Source organism: Lactuca sativa, chromosome 5 (assembly GCF_002870075.4).
Source record: "Lactuca sativa cultivar Salinas chromosome 5, Lsat_Salinas_v11, whole genome shotgun sequence".
In the NCBI taxonomy this organism is placed as follows: domain Eukaryota; kingdom Viridiplantae; phylum Streptophyta; class Magnoliopsida; order Asterales; family Asteraceae; genus Lactuca; species Lactuca sativa.
Genome location: NC_056627.2, coordinates 36,675,182 through 36,697,982, shown reverse-complemented (window position 1 = coordinate 36,697,982; position 22,801 = coordinate 36,675,182). Strand labels below are relative to the sequence as shown.

At 33.1% G+C, this 22,801-nt stretch overlaps 2 protein-coding genes across 5 annotated transcripts; one reads left to right on the top strand and one right to left on the bottom strand.

Moving 5' to 3' along the window:
- Positions 1-1,884: 1,884 nt before the first annotated feature.
- LOC111900680 (putative pentatricopeptide repeat-containing protein At1g64310) lies at positions 1,885-4,892 on the top strand. 4 transcript variants are annotated; one of them, XM_023896559.3, is made up of 4 exons: positions 1,885-2,108; positions 2,616-2,694; positions 2,788-2,912; positions 3,164-4,892. In XM_023896559.3, the coding sequence occupies exons 2-4, from the start codon at positions 2,668-2,670 to the stop codon at positions 4,680-4,682; spliced, it is 1,671 nt and encodes a 556-aa protein (XP_023752327.1). In that variant the 5' UTR covers positions 1,885-2,108; positions 2,616-2,667; the 3' UTR covers positions 4,683-4,892. The 4 variants fall into 4 exon arrangements, with proteins under 4 accessions (XP_023752327.1, XP_023752326.1, XP_023752325.1 ...); XM_023896558.3 differs by having other exon boundaries at positions 1,885-2,160; XM_023896557.3 differs by having other exon boundaries at positions 1,885-2,204.
- A 13,526-nt stretch (positions 4,893-18,418) lies between these two features.
- Positions 18,419-21,094, bottom strand: LOC111900679 (uncharacterized). Its single transcript, XM_023896556.3, has 5 exons — positions 20,784-21,094; positions 20,260-20,338; positions 20,028-20,152; positions 19,127-19,585; positions 18,419-19,028 (listed from the first exon to the last, which is right to left on the bottom strand). Exons 2-5 carry the CDS (start codon positions 20,284-20,286, stop codon positions 18,638-18,640), a joined length of 1,002 nt encoding a protein of 333 aa, XP_023752324.1. The 5' UTR covers positions 20,287-20,338; positions 20,784-21,094; the 3' UTR covers positions 18,419-18,637.
- Between the last annotated feature and the right edge of the window lie 1,707 nt (positions 21,095-22,801).

Genomic DNA, 22,801 nt, shown 5'->3' with positions numbered 1-22,801 from the left:
ATATACGAAATAGTATACCCTTAATATATATAGAATAGCATGTTGTACCCTCTTACAGCTAAAGTGCTTTGAAAACATAAGAAATACTTTTTCTTTTATGCCTATGCCCTATGTTAGTGTGTAAAAAAAGATCTATAGTCTGTAAAAAAAGATAGATGCTAGTGCTTGAAACAGTAAAATGAATAAAAAAACCAGTGAAAAAACATGTACTTTATAACCAAACAAAACACAAGAGACACAAAAACAAAAACCACCACATAGATTATCAAATTGTAATTATAGCATTATAAATTATATCATATAAGATATGAAGGATACTAATTGTTAAAACAACTCATATTTGAGGAAAAGCTAACCCTTATGATATTCATTTCAATAAAAACAAAAAATCTTATTATTATTTAAATTTTTAATTATATAATGATTTGTCCATTCAAACTATTTCTTATTATTTCGTATAAAAAGTATTTAACTTTTCATAATGTCACATATATAAGTATATAAGCCCCCTTTATATCAAAATCTTGGCTCCGCCCCTGCTTTGAAACGCTTTTCATATACGTTATAGCCAAAGAAGGTTACAGTTTTTGATAATTTTGCAACTTTAATTTCATTTAACTTTTCAGGGAAAATGGCTCAGGAGGGTAACCAACTGTTGAGTTCGTTCTCATTTGGTCCATTTCCTTTTTTTGTACTCAATATACCATCGAACTTGTTGTTTGTGTTCACCATAACCCTTTGACCGGCTATCACAGGTCAAAAGCCGGTCAAAAGGGTTATGGTGAACACAAACAACAAGTTCGATGGTATATTGAATACAAAAAAAGAAAAGGGACCAAATGAGTACAAACGCAAAAGTTAATTACTCTCGAAAGTCATTTTCCCTGTTAAAAATCACAACATAATTAGGGGGTGTTTGGATAGGGAAAAAAGGCTGCTTATTGCTTAATCCCACCGCAATAAGCAAATTTAAGTGTTTGGATATGAGTCTTTAAAAATCAGCTTATTGCAGTAGGAATAAGCAAAATAAGCTGATTTTAATAAGCAATGGGGGAAATGCTTATGGCTTATTGCTTATTGGTCATTTTACTTATATAAGCTGTTTTATTTTGCCAAACACTTAAATGATTATTATTTATTGTTTTTTACCGGTGCAATAAGCTAATCCAAACATATTTAAAAAAAATGCTTATTAAATAAACAATAAGCTCTAATAACTTAAAAACTATTTATCCGAAACGCCCTTATAAAAATTTCACCACTTTCATCTAGGCCTGACAATCGTGTCGTGTTCGGGTTGGCGTGTCGCGGGTTGGCGGGTCAAAATATGCCAACCCAAACACGACCCATTTAAATATACAGGTCACGGGTTGACGGGTCACGTGTTGGCGGGTTTGGAACATAAACCCATATATGACCCGCCAACCCATTTATTTATACGGGTTCATTGGTTGGCTGGTTTGTGGGTCAAATTTGGATTCGTGGGTCCGAATTTTAGACATTTAAGTCTTAAACATCCAAATGAAAATTATAAACATTCATAGAAACATGTTACAGACTTAGCCTTATAGGTTACGACTTACGACCTTAGACCATTCACCACGACTCAAAATGTCAAAACAGTCAAATTGTCTATGAATCAATGGTATATATTATATAATACTTATTAAATATTCATACATGATACATAAATACATTTAAAAATAAAATAATTTTTTTTATTAAGAATATAAACGGGTTGGCGGGTCAACCCGTTTATTTTTTGAGAAACCCATATATGACCCGGTTAATAAACAGGTTGGCGGGTTGACGGGTTAACGGGTTGGCGGGTTGAAAAACTCAACCCAAACCCATTTACTTCATGTCGTGTCGCGGGTCGTATCGCGTGTCGAGAATTGCCATCCCTGCTTTCATCATCCCCTCCCCCCTCTCTCTCTCGAAACTCCATTGGAAGATAACAGATAAAGCTTTCGTTTCCTTTTAGGAATTCACCCTAAAAAATGTTTCGTGAATTCTTTTCATACAAGTAAACCCACCCACCCAATCCTCCGTGCGTCTACTTTACAATCATTCCCACAAATTCGTCATCGCTTCCAATTAAGACAATTGTAATCATCGATCCTAGCAGCTACTGCTACAAATCGTTTCTTATGCATACATGTAGCTCTCTTTCGCTCTATGATTTCAAATCGGTTAAGTTTTAGGTATTTTGACGCAATTTGTAAAATTAATACTCTGTGGTTGATTGTGTTTGGCTAGTTTCTAGTTTTAATTTCATGTTGGTTAGTAGGTATAGCTCGATATTGCTGAGTTTTGGGAATTAGTTAATTTTCCATGTTTTATATGGAAAAAGCTAATATATATATGGGTGAAATTCCTTTTCTTTGCGGCAGTATTTTCAGTAATGCTAATGAAATGAATCAAATGATAACGCTAATATATATGGGTGAAATTCCCCATTTTTTATTTAGTTTGATAATTTTGGAACCAGTAGGATGTTCTTTAATTAAATAGGTGATTCATGCTTGAGTTGTATTTCACATGTGCCTGAACATACCTGCAATGGTTTCATGTGGATTTCTTCAACTGATATTAGTCAAGTATTGCATTTCCAGGTGCTATGTATGATGTTGCTGCATAAATGATAGGGTAAACTGGAAGGGCATAATGGCATTAGTAACCCACCAGGTTCAGGTAAAAGAAATTTTGACTACTTTTTATACTTGCCTTTGAAGGGTTTGTGAGAGTAATGAATAAATAATGGATACTTTATATTTGCCTTTGAAGGGTTCATATGCTTCTCCAAGACCTTTATCTTTGAAGAAAGGGATCGAATCAAAGAACTTTTTAGCAGCATTTCCAATTGTTAAGAGAACGGATATTATATTATTGAAGCATAGATCTTGTTTATGGTAAGTACTTATCTCTATACGTTCATAATATTGACCTTTCAAAATTTACACTGTCTATGCCGGATAATGTGGTTTCATAAATGATGGGATGAGCTGGAAGGGGGCAATGACTTGATGTTGTTTCATTTTAAGTCGCTTGTATTTGAACTCTCAAAGCTAAATCACACCCTTTCGAGAACCAAATCATTTCATGCTTTGCTAATCAAGTCCTGCCTTTTCCATGACCCATTCTACGCAACTAAAATCATCAGGTTTTATGCAATCAATAACGACCTCACATCTGCCTGTAACCTGTTCGATGAAACTCCTAACAGAACTGTCTATCTCTGGAATTCCATCATCAGAGCTTACGCCCAAACCCATTCTTTTCTTGATGCATTTTCACTCTTCAAACAAATGCTGGCCTCAGAAACAAAGCCCGATAATTTCACATTTGCTTGCATTTTACGTGCTTGTTCCGAAAAACTAGATCTTGAAGCTCTTAAGCTTGTGCATGGGCAAGTAATTGTTTCTGATTTGGGATCAGACTCCATTACCGCTAGTGCACTTGTGTCAGCTTACTCTAAACTTGGCCTCGTTGATGATGCAAGAATGGTCTTTGATGGGCTAAACAGACACGACTTGGTTTTACACAACACAATGATTACAGGTTATGGATCTTGTGGGTACTGGGAGAAAGCACTAAATCTGTTTATTATAATGAGAAGAATTGGATATCAGCCTGATGGGTATACAGTTGTAGGGTTATTATCGGGTTTAACATGTTCTAGCTTGCTGGAAATAGGCCAAGGAATCCATGGTTACTGTTTGAGAAGCGGGTTTGATTCTAACACACACATAAGTAGCGTCCTTGTTAGTATGTACACAAGATGTGGTTGTATGAATTCGGCCTATAAAGTATTTAGTGGTTTATCACATCCCGATTTGGTAACATGGTCTGCTTTAATATCTGGTTTTTCACAATCTGGAGAGTATCATAACGCCTTAATTTATTTCAGGAAACTGAATTCCTGTGGCAAAAAACCAGACTCCGTTCTTATCTCCATTTTACTGGCTGTAACTTCACAATTGGTCACTTTGGCACCAGGTGTCGAGCTACATGGTTATGCCATACGCCATAACCTACACTCGGAGGTCATGGTGTCTTCTGCATTGATAGACATGTACTCAAAATGTGGTTTCTTGGACTTGGCACTCAAGGTGTTCGATGAAATGCCTAAAAGAAACATAGTTTCATACAATTCAGTAATAGCAAGTTTTGGTTTATACGGACTTGCATCCGAGGCTTTTGAAGTGTTTCATGAGGTTCTTGAACGAGGTCTAAAACCTGATGAATCTACTTTCACTGCTCTACTATCTGCTTGCTCCCATGGTGGTCTTCTTAAAGAAGGTCGAGACGTTTTCAGAAGAATGAGGGACGATTTTAGCATTGAAGCAAACACTGAACATTATGTTCATTTTGTGAAGCTTGTTGGTATGGCTGGGGAGTTGGATGAAGCTTATGAGGTTGTTAACTCATTGGGAGAGCATGTGGATTCTGGTATTTGGGGTGCGCTTCTTTCTTGCTGTGATGCACATAATGATTTGAAAATGGCAGAGATTGTGAGTCAGCGACTCCTTGAGTGTAAGCAAGAGAGAATCAGCTACAAAGTTATGGTTTCTAATATGCTTGCTGGAAATGGGAGGTGGGATGACGTGAAAAAATTGAGGGATGAATTAGATGGTGTGGGAAATAGGAAAGTTTGTGGTGTTAGCTGGATTGAGGTCTAACCGAAGGAAATACCAAAGTTGAAAGGGGCATGTAACGTAGCGGTATCAAGAATGTTGTAAATATGCCCCTTAAGCCAATGAATTCAGGGTTCAAGTCCCGGTTTAGTTTAGGAGCAGATTAAGGGGTGTGTGAGTTAGTTGTTCAAATGAAAATTAACAATGGAAATGATTCATATCTATGTTAAATATATGAGATTAGTGGTTGCGGTGTCGGCTGTTTTATTTAGTAATGAGTTGATTTGGGTTGTTTTTATCTTTAACAAATTAAATGAATAAAACAATTTTTTTTGTTGTAATATTTTTAGGTATAGTAGTCAGGTTTTCTAACAATTTACTTGATTTTTTTTCCACTTAATTTAGGGTTAATATCATTGTTGGGCAACAAACTCTTTTGAATTGTTTTAAATGGTCCATCAACTTATTTTCTAGCTTTCTGGGGGGGGGCATACAATGGCTTTTGTCGGGTTTAAATTGTCCCTTCTGAAAATTTGATTGGGTAAGCCAATTACATATTTGTTATGTCGTACTTGTTGGTCAACAAGTTGTTACTATGGCGACATCCTTTGTATGGATTCCTATTCTACTCTGTTCACGTTCCCCGTCGAAGCTGTCGTGTCCTTTTCTCCTTTCCTCTCGATTCCACACTTTAAACCCATCAATATGAATGCTTTTGCACAAAAATGACTCATCCCATCCTCCATCTAATTGGGTTTATCGAGAAACTCATCACAATTGACGTAAAGGTGTTGTAACTCTATTCACAACTGCTATTTCATATGATAGATGCAAGTTTAGTCTTCAACAACCCTATAGAAATGGGCAACAAGCATGGGTCATTAGAGAACATGGAGAAAGAGACTAACTTCGTTGTCATTAGAACAAACATATGGTGTGCTTGTTGGTTTTGTTTCAATCTGAAAGAAATTCAAAGATTTATGGAGTAATTTATGAGGGGCGGTAGTTAATTCTTGGGAATTTGGTCGATCCTAACCCTAGAAAGGTTGTCGTACTATTGTGGTTGTCTTTGAATTCAATATAGATAAACATCATTGTGGTTGTCTTTGAATTCAATATAGATAAACATCACTTTCCATACTTTTCATCTTTATTTAGTACCCATTTTCCTTTTCATAGGAAGCTTAAGAAGATCTCTCTCAAAACCTTATTAATACCCTCTCTATACATCTCTCGTGATTGTTTGCTTAGTTTTGCTGGAGTATGTCAAATACCCCCATTTCATTGGAAGAAAGTAAGTGAAATCCACCATTCCCCTTTTAATAAACTTTAGGTCCAAGTGGACAACCATGTACGTGTACATTATGTTGACTACGCATCCACATTTTCTCCAACTTATTGTATGAGGTCAAGTTATTTCAGGTTAGTAGGACAAAATAAGGAGATATGCATCCACATTATGCCATTAGAAAGCCAAAAAATAAGTTGAGGGACCATTTAAAGCAATTTAAAAAAAGTTTGTTACCCAAGAGTGACATTAACCCATTAATAATATATAGAACTAGTCGTTCAATATATATATATATATATATATATATATATATATATATATATATATATATATATATATATATATATATATATATATATATATAGGGAGTGGTTCAAATGAGAACCATAAAAGATTAAGAACCCTAAGAATGTCACACCCCCGAACCAGACGACGGAAACGTCCGGGGGCTTGCACGTGTGACTTCATCTTGAAATATCATTACAGTGAATATAATTGAAACATAACATCATCATCATCACACATGTAATATTACAACATTCATTGTTTACATGAGTATTGTATTTGAATATTACATGCCAAAATAGTAAGAGTATGATGAAACAAAATATAACACAGTATCCATTAGATTGTTTCGTTCATCCTGCCTCAACGGTATCCTAAGAATACAAGTTATTTTGAAAACGGTCAACATAAAAATGTTGGTGAGTTCATAAGCATGTTTGTGAAAATGATTTGTATAACTTTGAAAACCACCAGAAAATCTGATATTTTCTGAAAACGGTTTAGTGTGTGTGTGTTAGATCTTGTATTAATGCATGTATGTTATTGTTTATTTGACTAAAAAGGGTAAAGAGAATGTAGAGAGAATGTAAGAGCATGTAAAGATAATGTTTCCAGACAACCCGATGTTGTCTGTACAAGAGAAAGTTGCCATACCAACCCCCGAGGTTGAGTACTAGTAAGAGAATGTTTCCGAGTAATCCAAGAGAATTGTGAATGGTGAATGGTGAATGGTCTTCCGTAAACTTCATAACGTTAATTCCTCTAAGCGAGTCGTCATAACCATACTAAATAATGACAATTTCGTCTGTCTTGGCGTCGTTGGACGCCGACGGAAAATAGAATAAGGTTTTTGTCACCCTAGACTGGCCTCGTCTAACTGTAGCGAACAGCTCAGGTGTGGGGTGTCATCCCCGTATAGATCTATACACAAATCCCCGCTCTCCCTCCAAGAGACTCTGGTTATAACTACAGGCTACGATCGTACACTTAATAGGTGCCAACCGATAAAAAAACTCGCTAGATCCTTAATCGAATTTACGCGAAGAAAAATGTATAAACTCATTCTAGGACCAATGATCCATGTAAGTGAACCACTAAGGCATCACTAAACATGTAAATCATTTCAAGACCTAAAGGGAATGAGATTATATAACATGGGCCCAAAATATATGTGAAAGGACAACAAAAGCCCATTTCACATGTAAGGTATTTATAGTCCCAAATAGCACACAAATAGTATCCACTAAAATAACATAAAGAGAATAACGCATATAAAACCCATTCCTAGGCCCAATAAACATGTAAGTGGACCACTAAGGCTCACTATACGTGTCTATTATTTCCAGGCACAAAAGGAATGTGAATGTCTATCCTAGACCCAATATACATGTAAAAGGACACTAAGGCCCCCTAAACAAGTATATTATTTCCAGGCCCAATAAGGATATGAATACCTATCTCGAGCCCAATATACATGTAAAAGGACACTAAGGTCCACTAAACATGTATATTATTTCCAGGACCAATAAGGATATGAATGTTCTTTTTAACCCGTTTGTTATTGTTTTGTTTATTTTAGCTTGATTATTTACATAATTGATATCTAAAGCCCACTTGGCCCAATAAACCAAAAATTTACAATTAAGGCCCAATTTTTGTAAGAATAACACTTTAACCTCCAATTTTGTTAAAAACTTGTGTTGATGACTACTTTGTGATAAAAATAGCATTTTAAACCCATTTTTGTCAAAAATATCATTTTTGGCTTGGTTTTGTGAAAATACATATTTTTCTAGTTTTTGGCTTTTCCGAACTAGTTTTTAGAAAATTTGTAGAAAATTCATCGTAAGTCGAAATCTGGATCCGTAAATTTTGGAAGTTTGAAAATTGTCTACTTTGTTCACAACTTTTCTCATAATTTTTGATGGCTTCAAACTAGTGTGAAATTACTCATCTTCATAGGTTGGTCCGAAATTATTTCAAATATGATAGGCAGTTTTGTAAAATTCGCCAAAAATTGTAGAGAAATCGTATGAAAATGTGAGAGTAGTCATTTTAAAGGTATTAATCTGAACTTTATCCATGTAAAACAGTTTTGAAAAATACTTCCATTTGGATGGTCAAAACAGTCCGAGATTGGACCAAAAGTTTTCTGTCAAGGGCTGTTTTGTGAGTTTAGTTTATAGATCTTTGAAAACAACACTTATTTTTGCTATATCAAATATACAAATCCCAGATCTACATGTTTACATGTAATACTTGTGATAAAACATACTTTTCTCAAGATTCATATGAAGATCCTAGTGATAAACTTCAAGTTTCTTAACATATTTTTAGATTAGTGAAGAAATCAACACATAATCACCAAATAATTCATGGAAAACACACATAGTCATGCATATACACATAGATCTACACAAAGCAACTTGTATTCTCCCCCAAAAATCATATAAAAACAGAAAACAAGGGGTATGAACTCACCTTGGGGGGTTTTGAGATATAGATGAAGAAGAAGAAGAAGCTTGAGCCTAGCTTGTGTTCTTGGTGAAATTTTTGAAATGATGGTTGTTCTAAGGTCCATAATCACGAAAATTGGAGAGTAAGGGAAGGATTCTTAGCATAAACTTGAATCAAAACAATAGATTTTGTCATAAACTTACCAAGGGATGATGATCTAGATGAAAATCTCTTTGAAGATGCACCTAAAATCTCGAAATTTAGAGGAAGTTGTAGGAGTTCTTGAGAGCTTTCCTTAAGAGATTTTGTGAGTAAAATGAGTGTGTGGGTGATTTTTGGGCTCTATGGCTGAGATTAAGAAGGAGAGAGGGGAGGAAGGTTTTGCATGGAAGGTAATACACTTCTAGATACATGTGATCATCTAGATATATGCCATGTAATTGTGTGTTGTCACCCTTCCAATTTATCTCCTTATTTCATCATCCAATCTTTTTTTTACATATGGGCCGAAGTTTTGGGCTTGAATAAAGAAGTTGAATATTTTTGGACCCTTACTTGTCTTTACCCGAAATTATGGGGTCCAATAATTATCTTTTTGGCCCATTGGGCCCTCATAGATGTTCACGGCCCAATATAGATCAAAGGGAGGAATTATCGGCCCAATAAGGTCCATTAGAGGTAAGATGGATTATTTTAGGCCCACATGACCCAAAATGCTAAAGTTTTATGAATGTGGTCTATTTAGAGCCCAATTAGGGTTTCTAGGCCCAAGATAGTCAACTTGAAGGTTTATTGGTCCATTAGGCCCAATAAGAGAATCCTAGGCCATAGTGAACATGAAATGCAATATCTAGGGTTTCCAACCCTAATTTGAGCATATGAGATATATTTGAATGAGAATGGAGTATAGTATTCACTTAGAGTATAGGCTCTTACAATGGATGATGTTTATATGAGAATAGAATTTCCTAGCAAAATGCCAGTTGTGACATCATCCCCCCGTTAGAGGGAATTTCGTCCCGAAATTCTTTAGAAAGGTAGGTTCATGAATGAGAGAGTAGGTACTTCATCTGATCTTTGCGTTTCCCATGTGAATTTCGGTCCACGCTTAGCGTTCCATCGAACCTTCACAATCAAAATGTGGCTTTGTTTTGTATGCTCTATTTCCCTATCCAATACCTCGACTGGTTCTTTGACGAACATGAGATTCTCGTTTATTCCGATTTCTTGTAAAGGAATGATAAGAGTCTCATCTGATATGCATCTTTTCAGATTCAAGACGCGGAACACAGGGTGTACGTAGTTGAGCTCTACAGGCAGCTGCAACCTATAAGTCTTTGGACCAATCCCAGCAAGAATCTCGAACAGTCCGATGTATCGTGGGTTTGGCTTTCTCGTTTCCTAAAGCGAATCATTCCTTTGCAAGGAGGTTCTTTTAATCACACGCGATCCCCGACTTGACATCCTAATGGCTTACGCCGCTTGTCAGAATAGCTCTTCTGTCGGTCTCGCGATGCTTGAAGTCAAGCTTTAATTTGGATTATCTTCTCTGTTGTTTTGCAAATGGTTTCTGGTCTCATGAGAGTACTGGCGAGTGATCTGCATTTATGACAATAAAGAGTTTCGAAAGGAGCAATCTTGATGCTCGTGCGATAGTTGTTATGGCATGAGAATTCAGTCAAGGGCAACTGGGTATCCCCTGACTTGTCGAATTCAGACACCCAGACTTGTAGCATAACTTCGAGTGGTTGAATGGTTCATTCGCCATGGCTATTGGTTTGAAGGTGGTAAGAAACGCTCATATCTAGCTATGTTCCCATAGCCCTCTGAAGTGACTGTCAAAGTCTTGAAGGAATCCCGTTATCTTGATCCAAGATAGTAGATACCAATATTTCATGGAGTCTCACGATCTCCTGGATATAGAACCAAGCTATCCTTCCATCTTGTTTGATTTCCATAAGCTTCATCTCTTAACTCCGAGAGTTTTATCCATCCACGTAGTGTTTTCTTCGCGACATTCTCCGACTTTGATGCTTTCAAGGCTGGTCGTAGATGTTGACAGTGTTTTGTTCTTGCTTCGTGAGTAGATGAGTATGTTATTGATGAAAATAATGAAAAAGGCTAACTAGGAATGGTTGAGAAAACTTGGTTCGTAGGGTCCATGAATAGTGTGGGGGCATTCGTTAGACCGAAGGGTATCACAATGAATTTGAAATGGTCGTGATGAGTTCGGAAGGCAGTTTTTGAAATGTCGTCTTCTCGGACTCAAAGTTGATGATAATCGATTCTTAGATCTATTTTTAGAGAAGTAACTAGCTCCTTGGAGCTGGCCAAATAGATCGTCAGTCAGAGGGAGTGGGTATCGGTTTTTGATAGGGAGCTTATTCAATTTCCTAAAATCGATGTACCTTCTGAAGGATCCGTCTTCTTGAAGAACAGGATCGGAGCTCTCCAGGGTGAGAATCTTGGTCCGATGAATCCTTTGCGCAACAATTCTTCTCAATTGATTGGATAACTTGTGAATTTTCGGCGAGAGTCAACCTATAGGGTGAATTGGCAATCGATGTGGTTCCCGGTATGAGATCGATTCGAAATTCAACCTGTCTTTCTGGAGGTATTCCCGGAAGTTCTTCGGGAAATACATTTGGAAAATCACATGCTACCGGAATACCATGTATACTTTCTTCTTCCTTGGTCTTGTCCACAACAAGAGTAAGGAAAACGTAGTTCTTCTGGTGCAGGCACTTCTGTGCCTTGATGCACAAGATAGGAAGAGGATTGGCGCCAAGTTTATCACCATGGATTATTAGAGTTTTGTGATTGGGAAGGTGAAGGCAAACGGCCCTCTCGCGACACATAGTATTAGCACGGTGGGGGCTTAACCCAACCATGCCGATTATCAAATCAAAACTCCTAATATTTACTGGCATCAACTCTATTTGAAATGAATGGTTGTTTAGTGTTAAGGTGTACTCCACAAAAATATCCTAGGTTACTTCGGTTTTTCCCCATTGGCCATGTCCATCGTAAAGGCTTAGCTTAGCTTTGAGTTTGTTGTTTAGTATGTGCTCGAATTTGTTACTAACGAAACTTCACTCAGCTTCACTATTGAATAAGGGGTAAGCAAAAGAGTTGTTAAGTGGGAACGTACCAATAACAATCGTTGGGTCTTGGACTGCTTCGCCTTGACCCAAGGTCAGGACCATTTCCGAGCCTTCTACTCCTTGATTGTTATCCTTGGGGCAATTGCGCCTGAGGAGACCGGTTCCTCCACACCCATAGCAGGTGTGACTGGTCTCATCATTGGTGTTGTTGTTAGGGTTGTTGCGATTGTTGTCATTTTCATTTGGCTGACGATTCTGACATGGATAAGTTCTACAGAATTTAGCGGTGTGATTCTTTCGGTTGCATTTGTTACAATGCATCTCCCGGTAGGCTCCATTATGATGGAATTTGCATTGGTTGCATTTTGGAAGGCTTCTAGCATATGGTCTCCTGGTTGTTGGTATAATAGGGGTCATGGTCGCATGAACAACAACAACATGTTGCTTCCTTGAGAACCCTTGAGTGTATTGTCCCTTTCTCTTACTTCCAGACCTCAGCTTCCTGCTCTTAAGCTTGGGGTTTGGAGTTCCTTTGGCTGGAGTTGTCAATGTTGTTCCCGCCTCCATTGGGGTTGTTTGCATTGATTTGCGCCATCGCAGCGGTTACTGCCGCCGTTACAGTAGCTTGGAATGTAGCACAGTCCATCTGCAGAAGCGGTGTCTCGAGGGTGCGCTTGTTATTCTTGCGGGATGGCATTTTCCTGCTAGACGTTGATAATCCAGATCGTAAGTAATGATCGTCATTCCTGGTTGTACTCTATAAATTTTGCATCTTGTTGTATAATTCTCACTGCTTCCATCTACATCCCTATGATGTATTTGCGGTAGTAGGTAATCACAGATTTGGCACGATCGTTACGTCTACCCTCAGAGGATATGGATTGTTTCGGTTTCGAGATCCTTAAGTACCATCTTAGTACACGAAAGAGAGTCATATCGGATAGTAGGGGGGAAAAGAAAAAGGTCGATCCTAATTGTGACGGAAAGTGTCTAGTGGTGGTGCTGATGAAGTGGATGCACCTCGGAGACGAGCTACTTGTTGTTCGGTATCTCGTAATCGTACCTCTCAAACTGATTGTCTCTCACCACCAACATATGCTGTCATCAACCATCTTGTGCCACCGTCGCAACCATCATTCAATGAAAATCATATCTATATATAAAGTCATGTATTTCCAGCTTAAATACTATATTCACAGTTTAATAAACATATTAATTCCCTGAATTTGAATTTAATGCAAAATAATTATCTAAAAACTAATACATAAATACAACAAAAAAATACATTCACAATAAAGTTAATAGAAAATTTCATTCACAAAATCATTATTATTTTAACACAAATTTATATAAAAATTTCACAACTTAATACAGTCAATTCATAACTTAATACAGTAAATTACAGTTTAATATATAAAATTCACTATTTAATATAACAAATTCATAATTTAATACACTTCAGATAAACATTCACAATTTAATATAGTCAATTCACAGTTTAATAAAAAAATTCACAATTTAATACACAAAATTCACAACTTGATATAACAAATTCATAATTTAATACATATGAAAGTTATATATTATTAACTTAAAACTAATATTTATAACTTCAGATAAAATATTCACAGTTTAATAAAACGTATTCACAGTTAAGTACAATAAATTCACAATTGAATACACAAAATTATATATTTAGATTCATATTCTCAACTTAAAACTTATATTTAGACATTTTTATTTAGAGGCATTTATATGTATTAAAATATGAATTTATTATATTAAAGTATGAATAAAATTCACAACTTAATATACAAAATTCATACTTTAACACACTACATTCACAACTCATTTACGTGTATAAAATTCAAATCTAGATAACAAAAGTTTCATAATTCACAGTTTAATAAAACATTTCAGATATTAATTCAAAACTTAATTCAAATTTTCAGACACTAAAATTCACAACTTAATGCATCAAAAAATCAGAATTCGTAGTATAATACACACTTCAGACAACAATTCACAGCTTAATACAAAATTTTGAACACTTGTTCATAAATAAAAAAACTTACAGATCTCGTTGAAGCATTTCATCAAACACCTTGTGTGCATATTGTTTTCGATCTGATGTGATTTATAGATCTGAGATTGTCATGTTTCTTAGAGTCTTCGGTTATTATAGATCTGAACAGATCTAACCTGATCTGAGAAATCCTTGTGTCTTTGACTTCAGATCTAACAAGATCTACCCTTGAAATTACACCAAACACATCAGATCTGACCAGATCCAACCAAATCCAAGAAAGCGATGTGTTTTTGCTTCAGATCTGAAAGATCAATGGCAGTTGATGACTTTTCTGACGTCTTTGGCTTTAGATCTAAAAGGTTGAGAGAGGCGACACAATGTTTTCTAGTGATTTAGAGAGGTCAGGGGTCGGAAGGTGGTTGGAAATGAAGCATAGCTCACAGATCTGATGGTACAAGGCTGACGTCGATGGTTATGAAGACAGTTAACCAAAGCAACAACAATGCAGGTCGTCGGAGGTTAGATGCTCGTCGCAAACACTGAAGGATTCTGTCCGACTATAATGGCAGTAGCTGACATCGATGTTATAGATCTGATGGTGGTTTGACGTTATCAGCAACAACAGTCACCGGATCATCGACAGTCGTGATCGTCGGAGGTCGCATTGTCGTCCAGGTGGTTATGGCAGCGGTTGAGGAGTAACCGGTGGTGGAAATCAAAAGGAGACATTAGTTGAGTTATTGAAGCTTGAAGAGAGAGAGAGAGAGAGAGAGAGAGAGAGAGACCAAATCCAAGTCTAGATCTAATTTTGAATATAACCAGTATTATGTAAAAGTGGGTTAAATTTAATTAGTTGGTTCTTAGGTTCTTAATCTTTTTCGGTTCTCATTTGAACCTTTACCTATATATATATATATATATATATATATATATATATATATATATATATATATATATACACTATTGATTCGGATGCCTGTTTGGTTTTCTATTTAGACAGCTGTTTGATCACATTTGTCCAATAAAAGTTAAGCGATATAACTATGTTTTCAATTTGAATTGCTATTGTATATATATGTTTGTTTTATATTTTATTTTTTAAGTTTATACGTGAAAAAAAAATCTAGGGGAAAAAAAAAATTAGTGATAGGAGGTACAATGTAAAGTTTAGTAAAATATGTAAAGTTTAGTAAAATAGAGAAAATATAAAATTGAAATTTTGCAAAAACAGTGTTATATGTGGTAAGACAAATATATCATTATCATTATCATCATTATCATTATCATTATATCATACATACTTATAAAAGAAGCATTTTTCCTTATTCTTATGCATTTGAAACCCCCTAATTTGATTTCCTAGATTATTATGCATTTGAAACCTCCTAATTTAATTAATACCACTCAAAATACTATTTAATAATAATTATTAATTGGTTCTTTAATGTAAAAATAACATGAATAACATCAAACATAACAAGACCAAGTATAAATACGATGAATAATGGGAACATCTTTGTCATATTTTGCAAGGATTAAGGACCTTTAAAGAAGGAAAAAAGACTTTTATGTGGTATTGCTTTTCATACAAATTTCAATATATATATATATATATATATATATATATATATATATATATATATATATATATATATATATATATATATATATATATATATTTGTTTTTACCAACTGTTCAATGTGTGGTTGCTTCTGGTATGTCACATGTTATATTCAGAGTAAAAACTTTTGCATAAAGATGCAATTAATTCCATTCACTACAGGTACTAAATTAATATTTGACTCACGCACACACAAACAAATCTTGCTGAGCATTTTAAATTATTTGAATAGATTCGGTTTTCATCATCATTCCTTCAACAATGGAAATTATCTCTACCTTCACTATTTGACACTTCCATATGTATCCATGCATGTAAGAACTTCTATTTTTCTTAAGATTTTTTTTTGTTAAAACCATTTTAATATCTAAGAATATAAAAAAAGATGGAAAACAGTGAAATATTCATCCTTGGCATCACAAGGCGGATTTATTGAACCCTAGAAGATATTGGAAAATATGAAGTCATATTAGCAAATGTATTGCTAAATATAAATTGTTTTACATGTCAATTGGTCTTAGTTTCCACTAAAGTCATGATTTCCTATTTGATCCTATAAAATATCACATGTGAACTAAAGGCAGGTCATGCATATTTTAATGTTGTACTGGTATTAACCGATACCAATGAGTTGACATGCTCCTTTTCAAGTCATGAGAATGTAATCCTTTTAGCTTTCATTTTTTTTTGTATATATACATTTAGTTTGAACCAAGCATTTGTGTGGCATGGGTGTGTTTCTATTAGTCTCTAATGGAAATTCGATGTTGGTATCCAGACTATGCCTATGTGGTTTTAGTTTAATGATGTTGGAATATGAAAATTAGATGTATCGATATGCATTTAACAAATAATAAGTACATCACATTATTTACTTAATCAATATTAATGGATATGAATGTCACTTTGTGCATTTGCAGTAGCATAATCGGGATTGAATCCGAGAAGTAGAGTTGTGTGGTGATAAACAAACATAGATTTTGTAGTATTTGTTGGGTGTTTTGGCTTTGATAGAAAAAAACCCATCAAATACCAAAAAAAAACATTAATATATTTCTAAAAATGAAAACGTTGTATTTTGAATAACATGAAATAGTAGGGTAAAATATGAAAGGTATTATGATATAAATATCTATAACATATATTAATATTTATTTGTCAAAATTTTAAGTACGTAATTTTACGTTGCGCAACGCGCAGCTATTCGCCTAGTATACTTAAGGAAGCATTTTTCCTTTCACCACATTTATTTGAAATTCTCATGTATTTTTTCTTTCACCACATTCATTTGAAACTCCCATTACTTTTCAATTTCTTTGTAATAATAATTATAATTTGGTTAATTAGGTTAAATAAATATCAAACCTAAAGTATAAACATATATAAACTAAATTTTAATATTAAAATAATATCTTTACTTCTACTTATAAAATTATGTTTTTCTAACTTTTAACATATTATACTTAATTTATTAGCTTTAATATAATGTCGGATGTAAACTATTATCAATTTAAAGATACAATTTTGGAACAATTTGTATAAAATACTTAAATTATTAATTTAAATATTACATTATAGGGTCAAATTATATATAAATTTTAGTTTAACTTAAACAACCCAAAGAATGTTTTATAAATAGTTAAAAGTGACGAATTGTAGTGTCTTTCTAATAATGATTATAAGTTGGTTAATAAGGTTAAATAAATATTAAATCTAAAGTGTAATCATAAATAAACTAAATATTAATTTTAAAGTAATATCATCATTTCTACTTATAAAGTTATGTCGTTAACTTTTAACATATTTTATTTAATTTATTAGATTGACTATGTTGTTATATGTAAACCATTATCAGTTTAAAGCTACAACTTTTGAACAATTTGGACAAAATACTTAAAGTGTTAACTTAAATATCATATTATAATGTCAACTTAAATAAAAATTTCAGTTCCTTTTAAAAAACCAAATAATATTTTTTAAATAATTGAAAATGATAAATTGTAGTGATAAATATAAAAACTAAATTGTAATATCAATTAAACTAAAATATTACCTAAAGATATTTTTATAATTGTTAAAAGTTTTCAAATAAATAGATTAAAATAACTTACAATAAAAATAGTTAAAAATAAATCTATATAAATGATTATATTGTTACTTTTAAAATCAAAAAATAATGTTTGATGTTTTAAATAATTATAATGATAGAAATTAAAACATTAACCAAATAAATTTTAAAAAGTTAATTAACAATAACAACAAATATAAATAACATTAAACCATATATTATATTTACTTTTATTCATGTGTAATTCGCGGATAGAAGTCATTCAAACGATTGAGATTATGAAGCTATAATAGATGTACATATTACCATATAATTCAAAATAATCAATATATTATATCAATTTAATATACAAATTATTATATCTAATTTAATAACAACGTTATTGTTATATCAAAAAAGTATATATCTTTAAAGACTTCAACTATATAGGTTTTTTTGCGCAACGCGCGAGTATTCGTCTAGTTTATATAATTAAGGGGTAAAGTGTGAAGTTTGGCAAAATAGAAGTAAGGGTAAATTTGTCTATTCATAAAAATTTGTTGTGGATGGCAAAATTTTTATTGTGTACGAATAGTGTCATGTTATTATCAATAAAAAAAAACATAAGTATGTCGCTATTTCAAGTAAAAACATAGATTTGTGTTATGGGAAATACATACTTGTAGATAAGAAAGCATGTTGCTATTTCCTATGGTTTATACCAACTGAATATAACATCAAATATTAAACGATACGATGTTTCTTTGAGTGACATTTATGTTATTTTCTATAATCAAAATAAACATTCTGTATGTATTTCCTGACATTTACTAAAACAATTCTTTTCAAAAAAAAAAAGTTTAAACTGATTGTGACTGATTACTAATGCATAAAGAAACAAAAAAAAAAGCAGATAAGAAACCATCCCACTAAACAAGAAAACGAATTCAAAAAGCAAAAGCATAACCCATGACATGACATTATGAGAATACAAAATCTGTGTAAAAAATGGTTAATCTCAAAGACTTAGAATAAAAAAACCAAATACAATGTATTCAGAGATACAAAATCCAACCTGTTTTCACTTGTAATCCTCAAAGATTGAGAGAGATGCCTTGCCTCAAAATCTGCCCTATTCCAATTTCCAAAACATTACATGAAAAAGCTAGATGAAATTGGCCTTCTTTAAAAACCTTATGAGTTTGCAATAATGAGGCCATATGGATTCAATGTAGTCCAAATACTTATCCATTGCCCATTCTTGAAAATTTTTCCATATGCCTTTGTACCCTAACTTCCTAAACTCCACCACAGGCTTCCATAAACGCACATTTATGGCTTCTTTCAGCTTTCCACTAATCACATAATCATAATAAACTGGCAAATCCTTCACCACTTTGACCGATTGCTTGAAGCTGTAAATATAGAGCAAGCATAACCCATGAAGAATCTTGATGTAAAGAGCAACAATAAGGGGCCCACATATCCACAATGGAGTCAGTTCCTTTGCAACTTCCGGCCCATACTTGATGTTCACTGCCAGATACATGGGTATGCTGCAAAATGCAAGCAAATTCAGCCAAAGACATCAGAGAGAGATATATTTATATTTATAGGGGCAAAATAGTCATTCATTATTATCTTTCAAACTTACAATATCATAGCAGGTATCTTTATGGTTGCATCCAAACCCAAAAAGCTTCTCCAAACTGTTTTCAAAATGACTCCTCTTCCACTTGTTTGGATTTTTTTGTCATCTGTTTCCACAATTTCATTCTCAGATGTCTCCTCCAATGTCTCATTTGGGAGTTGACTTTGTGAAGAAGAAGAAGGTGTACGTAGCAAAGTCAACCAGCTTTTGAACAGCTGTTGTATGGCTTGAGATCCTGCTGTGGTTTCTTGTTGCATATTAGATGTTGGGGTTGCATGATTGTTCTTCACCTTTGGTGATTCAGCTAATGTTTCTTTGCGATCCTGTGGGAGATAAGAGAGTTTGACCGGATTTTTTGTGGACTTTGACCCGTTTTCTCTAGCTCCTGATTCGTCATTCTGGACATTTCCTTTGAATGATGATATTTTTAATGGTTTTCTCTTTGATTGAGGCGCCTTTACACTGTTTATAAATGACAATTGAACAAAAAGTTAATGTTAATCATCTCTTTTGCATCTTAGCTATTTTGTTCTTTTAATTTATCCATACAAACAAACATGTTATTTTATTTAACGTAATGTAAACTCGATAGATAAAATATTCTAAAACTTATAGAATTGAATTTTATAAAAATATAAACAAGAGTTCAAAATTTGGTAACATTTAGTGATATATAAATATTAGAATTTAGAAATTTTGTAATAACTAAAAGTTTATGAATTTTAATATAATTATTATCGTTGTAAGATTTTGTGCTACGAAGAAGATGAAACTACCACTTCATAATGTAGTATTCAGTGATGTGGCTCGAAAAAGTTTAGTGGAAAAGCTTTACAATTAGCAGTCATATCCAGTGTAAATTTTGAAAGGTCAATATTATGAGCATATAGAGATAAGTACTTACCATAAACAAGATCTATGCTTCAATAATATAATATCTGTTCTCTTAACAATTGGAAATGCTGCTAAAAAATTCTTTGATTCGATCCCTTTCTTCAAAGATAAAGGTCTTGGAGGAGCATATGAACCCTTCAGAGGCAAATATAGAGTATCTATTATTTATTTATTACTCTCACAAACAATTCCTAATCTTAACATATGCAGGAAGTATAAAAAGTAGTCAGAATTTCTTTTACCTGAACCTGGTGGGTTACTAATGCCATTATGCCCTTCCAGTTTACCCTATCATTTATGCAGCAACATCATACATAGCACCTGGAAATGCAATAATTGATTCATATCAGTTGAAGAAATCCACATGAAACCATTGGAGGTATGTTCAGGCACATGCTCAATGAAACACAACTCTAGCATGAATCACCTATTTAATCAAAGAACATTCTACTCGTTCCAAAATTGTCAAACTAAATTAAAAAAAGGGGAATTAGCGTTATCATTTGATTCATTTCATTAGCATGAATGAAAATACAGCCGCAAAGCAAAGGAATTTCACCCTTCTATATTAGCTTTTTCCATATAAAACATGGCAAAATTAACTAATTCCCAAAACTCAGCGATATCGAGCTATACCTACCAACCTTCATGAAATTAAAACGAGAAACTAGCCAAACACAATCAACCACAGAGTATTAATTTTACGAATTGCGTCAAAATCCCTAAAACTTGACCGACTTGAAATCATAGAGCAAAAGAGAGTTACCTGTATGCATAAGAAACGATTTGTAGCAGTAGCTGCTAGACTTGATGATTAAAATTGTCTTAATTGAGAAGCGATGACGAATTTGTGGAAATGATTGTAGAGTAGACGCACGGAGGATTGGGTGGGTGGGTTTACTTGTATGAAAAGAATTCACGAAACATTAGGGTGAATTCCTAAAAAGAAACGAAAGCTTTATCTGTTATCTTCCAATGGAGTTTTGGGAGGAAAGATTAGGATAGAGAGAGAGGATGATGAAAGTGGTGAAAAAGAACGTCAGGTCGGGGTCAAAATTAGGGTTTTAAGGGATTTTTTTCCCAATTATTTTAGAAAATTACATGAGGATAAAAGTGATGGCGGTCGTTATATGTTATGTTGTGATTTTTAACATCTGCCACATAACTTTTTCTATATTACATTCCTTACCCTTCTAATTTCAAGTTTAAATTTTTTCTAATTATTTTCTAAACATGTTACCTTCTTCTTCTTCTTCTTCTTCTTATTATTATTATTATTATTATTATTATTATTATTATTAAAACATGTTTCTACTAGTATAGAAAAAGTCACGGGGCAAATAGAATGTTGTTTGAAAAAAAAAATCCATAGAAATTACAATTAAGTGATATATAAAGTTTCACATATACAATGTAAACTGAAAACAATGGAAGTTATAAATTATATTTATTTATCTACTATAATAAATGAAGGTTTTTTTGTCACATGTCATCTTCTCCTTCATTTGGACATATGGTATTTTTTAGAATTTTTAATTTTTCTACTTTCCACTTGTAATTTTATTGTATTTTTTATTTTATTAAATTAAAATTTCACATTTAATGTGTAAGGTAATATATATGTAAAGTATTTATTAGAAAAAGATTATATCTGTAATGTATTCAATATATTAAAGTCTCATTAATTTTAATAATTCAAATTTTTCTTATTTTTCTTATAAATTCAAACTTTTCAAATTGTTAAAATTTTATATTTATTTTTTTTAATTAAACTCATGTAGTACATGGGTCTCACACCTAGTTATTTAATAAACCAAGATTAATTCTAAAAGGTGTCCATTCCTTTTACTTAATGGAAAGTCATAGTTTCTAATATTAGAAACAAACATAAGCAAAATTTAAGCATAAATTTGTGATTGGTAAAAAGAAAAGAGAAATTAAATATCCTCCTATATTTTATTTCTACAAATCCTCCTACCCATTTAAATAATGATATGTGTCATATTACTATCTTAAAATATCTTTAAATTTCATTAAATGAACATTAAATGTTACACATGTCACTATTTAATTGGGTAGGATGATATGTAAGAAGAAAAAATAGGAGGATATTTAATTTCTCAAAAGAAAAACAATACAAAACAACTCATTTCCTTTCATGGCACGTTAGACGACTATTAACATATCATAAATACAACTATACAAAAATATCAGTAACTCAGAGTTTTATTACTTGAAAGGTGGTAAGAAAATAAAAATAAAATATATGAGCATAACAAATCAAATGTTTTTTGTATGGATTGGATTGACAAACACGAAATATTATAAAATATGCTAATATTCTCAATATGAAAACACTTATAAGCATCAAAAATAAACTTGAACATTCTCACGTGGTTACTTTGTTGCCAATATATTGTGTTAGGGCTTTTTGATATGTCTATTTTTGGGTCTGCTAAGAGTTCAAGTCTGACTTGATAAGATTTAGAAGATTTAGATTGTTTGATATCATATTTAAAAGTCTCTAACTAAGTCATGATTCATCTAATATACCTCTTAATCGGTGAGATTTAGAGCTATGCCTTACACCTTGACTCAATTGGATTTAACTCGATCAACAACTATCAAATAGCCTCGTAATCACTTATGTAAGCAAGGAAATAGATTTCTTTTCAACTTATGTAGTTATCTTCAATCTGCTACCATTTTATACAACTAATGCATGACAAATTAAAGCTTCACTAAATAAATTAATTGAAAGAAAAATCTCAAGTAAGTTGTTAG

Coding starts and splice junctions, on each gene's coding strand:
- LOC111900680 (XM_023896559.3), top strand. CDS start 2,668: ATGGCATTAGTAACCCACCAGGTTCAG. Junction 2,695..2,787: donor TAGTAACCCACCAGGTTCAG/GTAAAAGAAATT, acceptor TTGCCTTTGAAG/GGTTCATATGCTTCTCCAAG. Junction 2,913..3,163: donor AAGCATAGATCTTGTTTATG/GTAAGTACTTAT, acceptor TAAAATCATCAG/GTTTTATGCAATCAATAACG.
- LOC111900679 (XM_023896556.3), bottom strand. CDS start 20,286: ATGGCATTAGTAACCCACCAGGTTCAG. Junction 19,586..20,027: donor AAGCATAGATCTTGTTTATG/GTAAGTACTTAT, acceptor ATTTATAAACAG/TGTAAAGGCGCCTCAATCAA. Junction 19,029..19,126: donor AAGATACCTGCTATGATATT/GTAAGTTTGAAA, acceptor TGCATTTTGCAG/CATACCCATGTATCTGGCAG.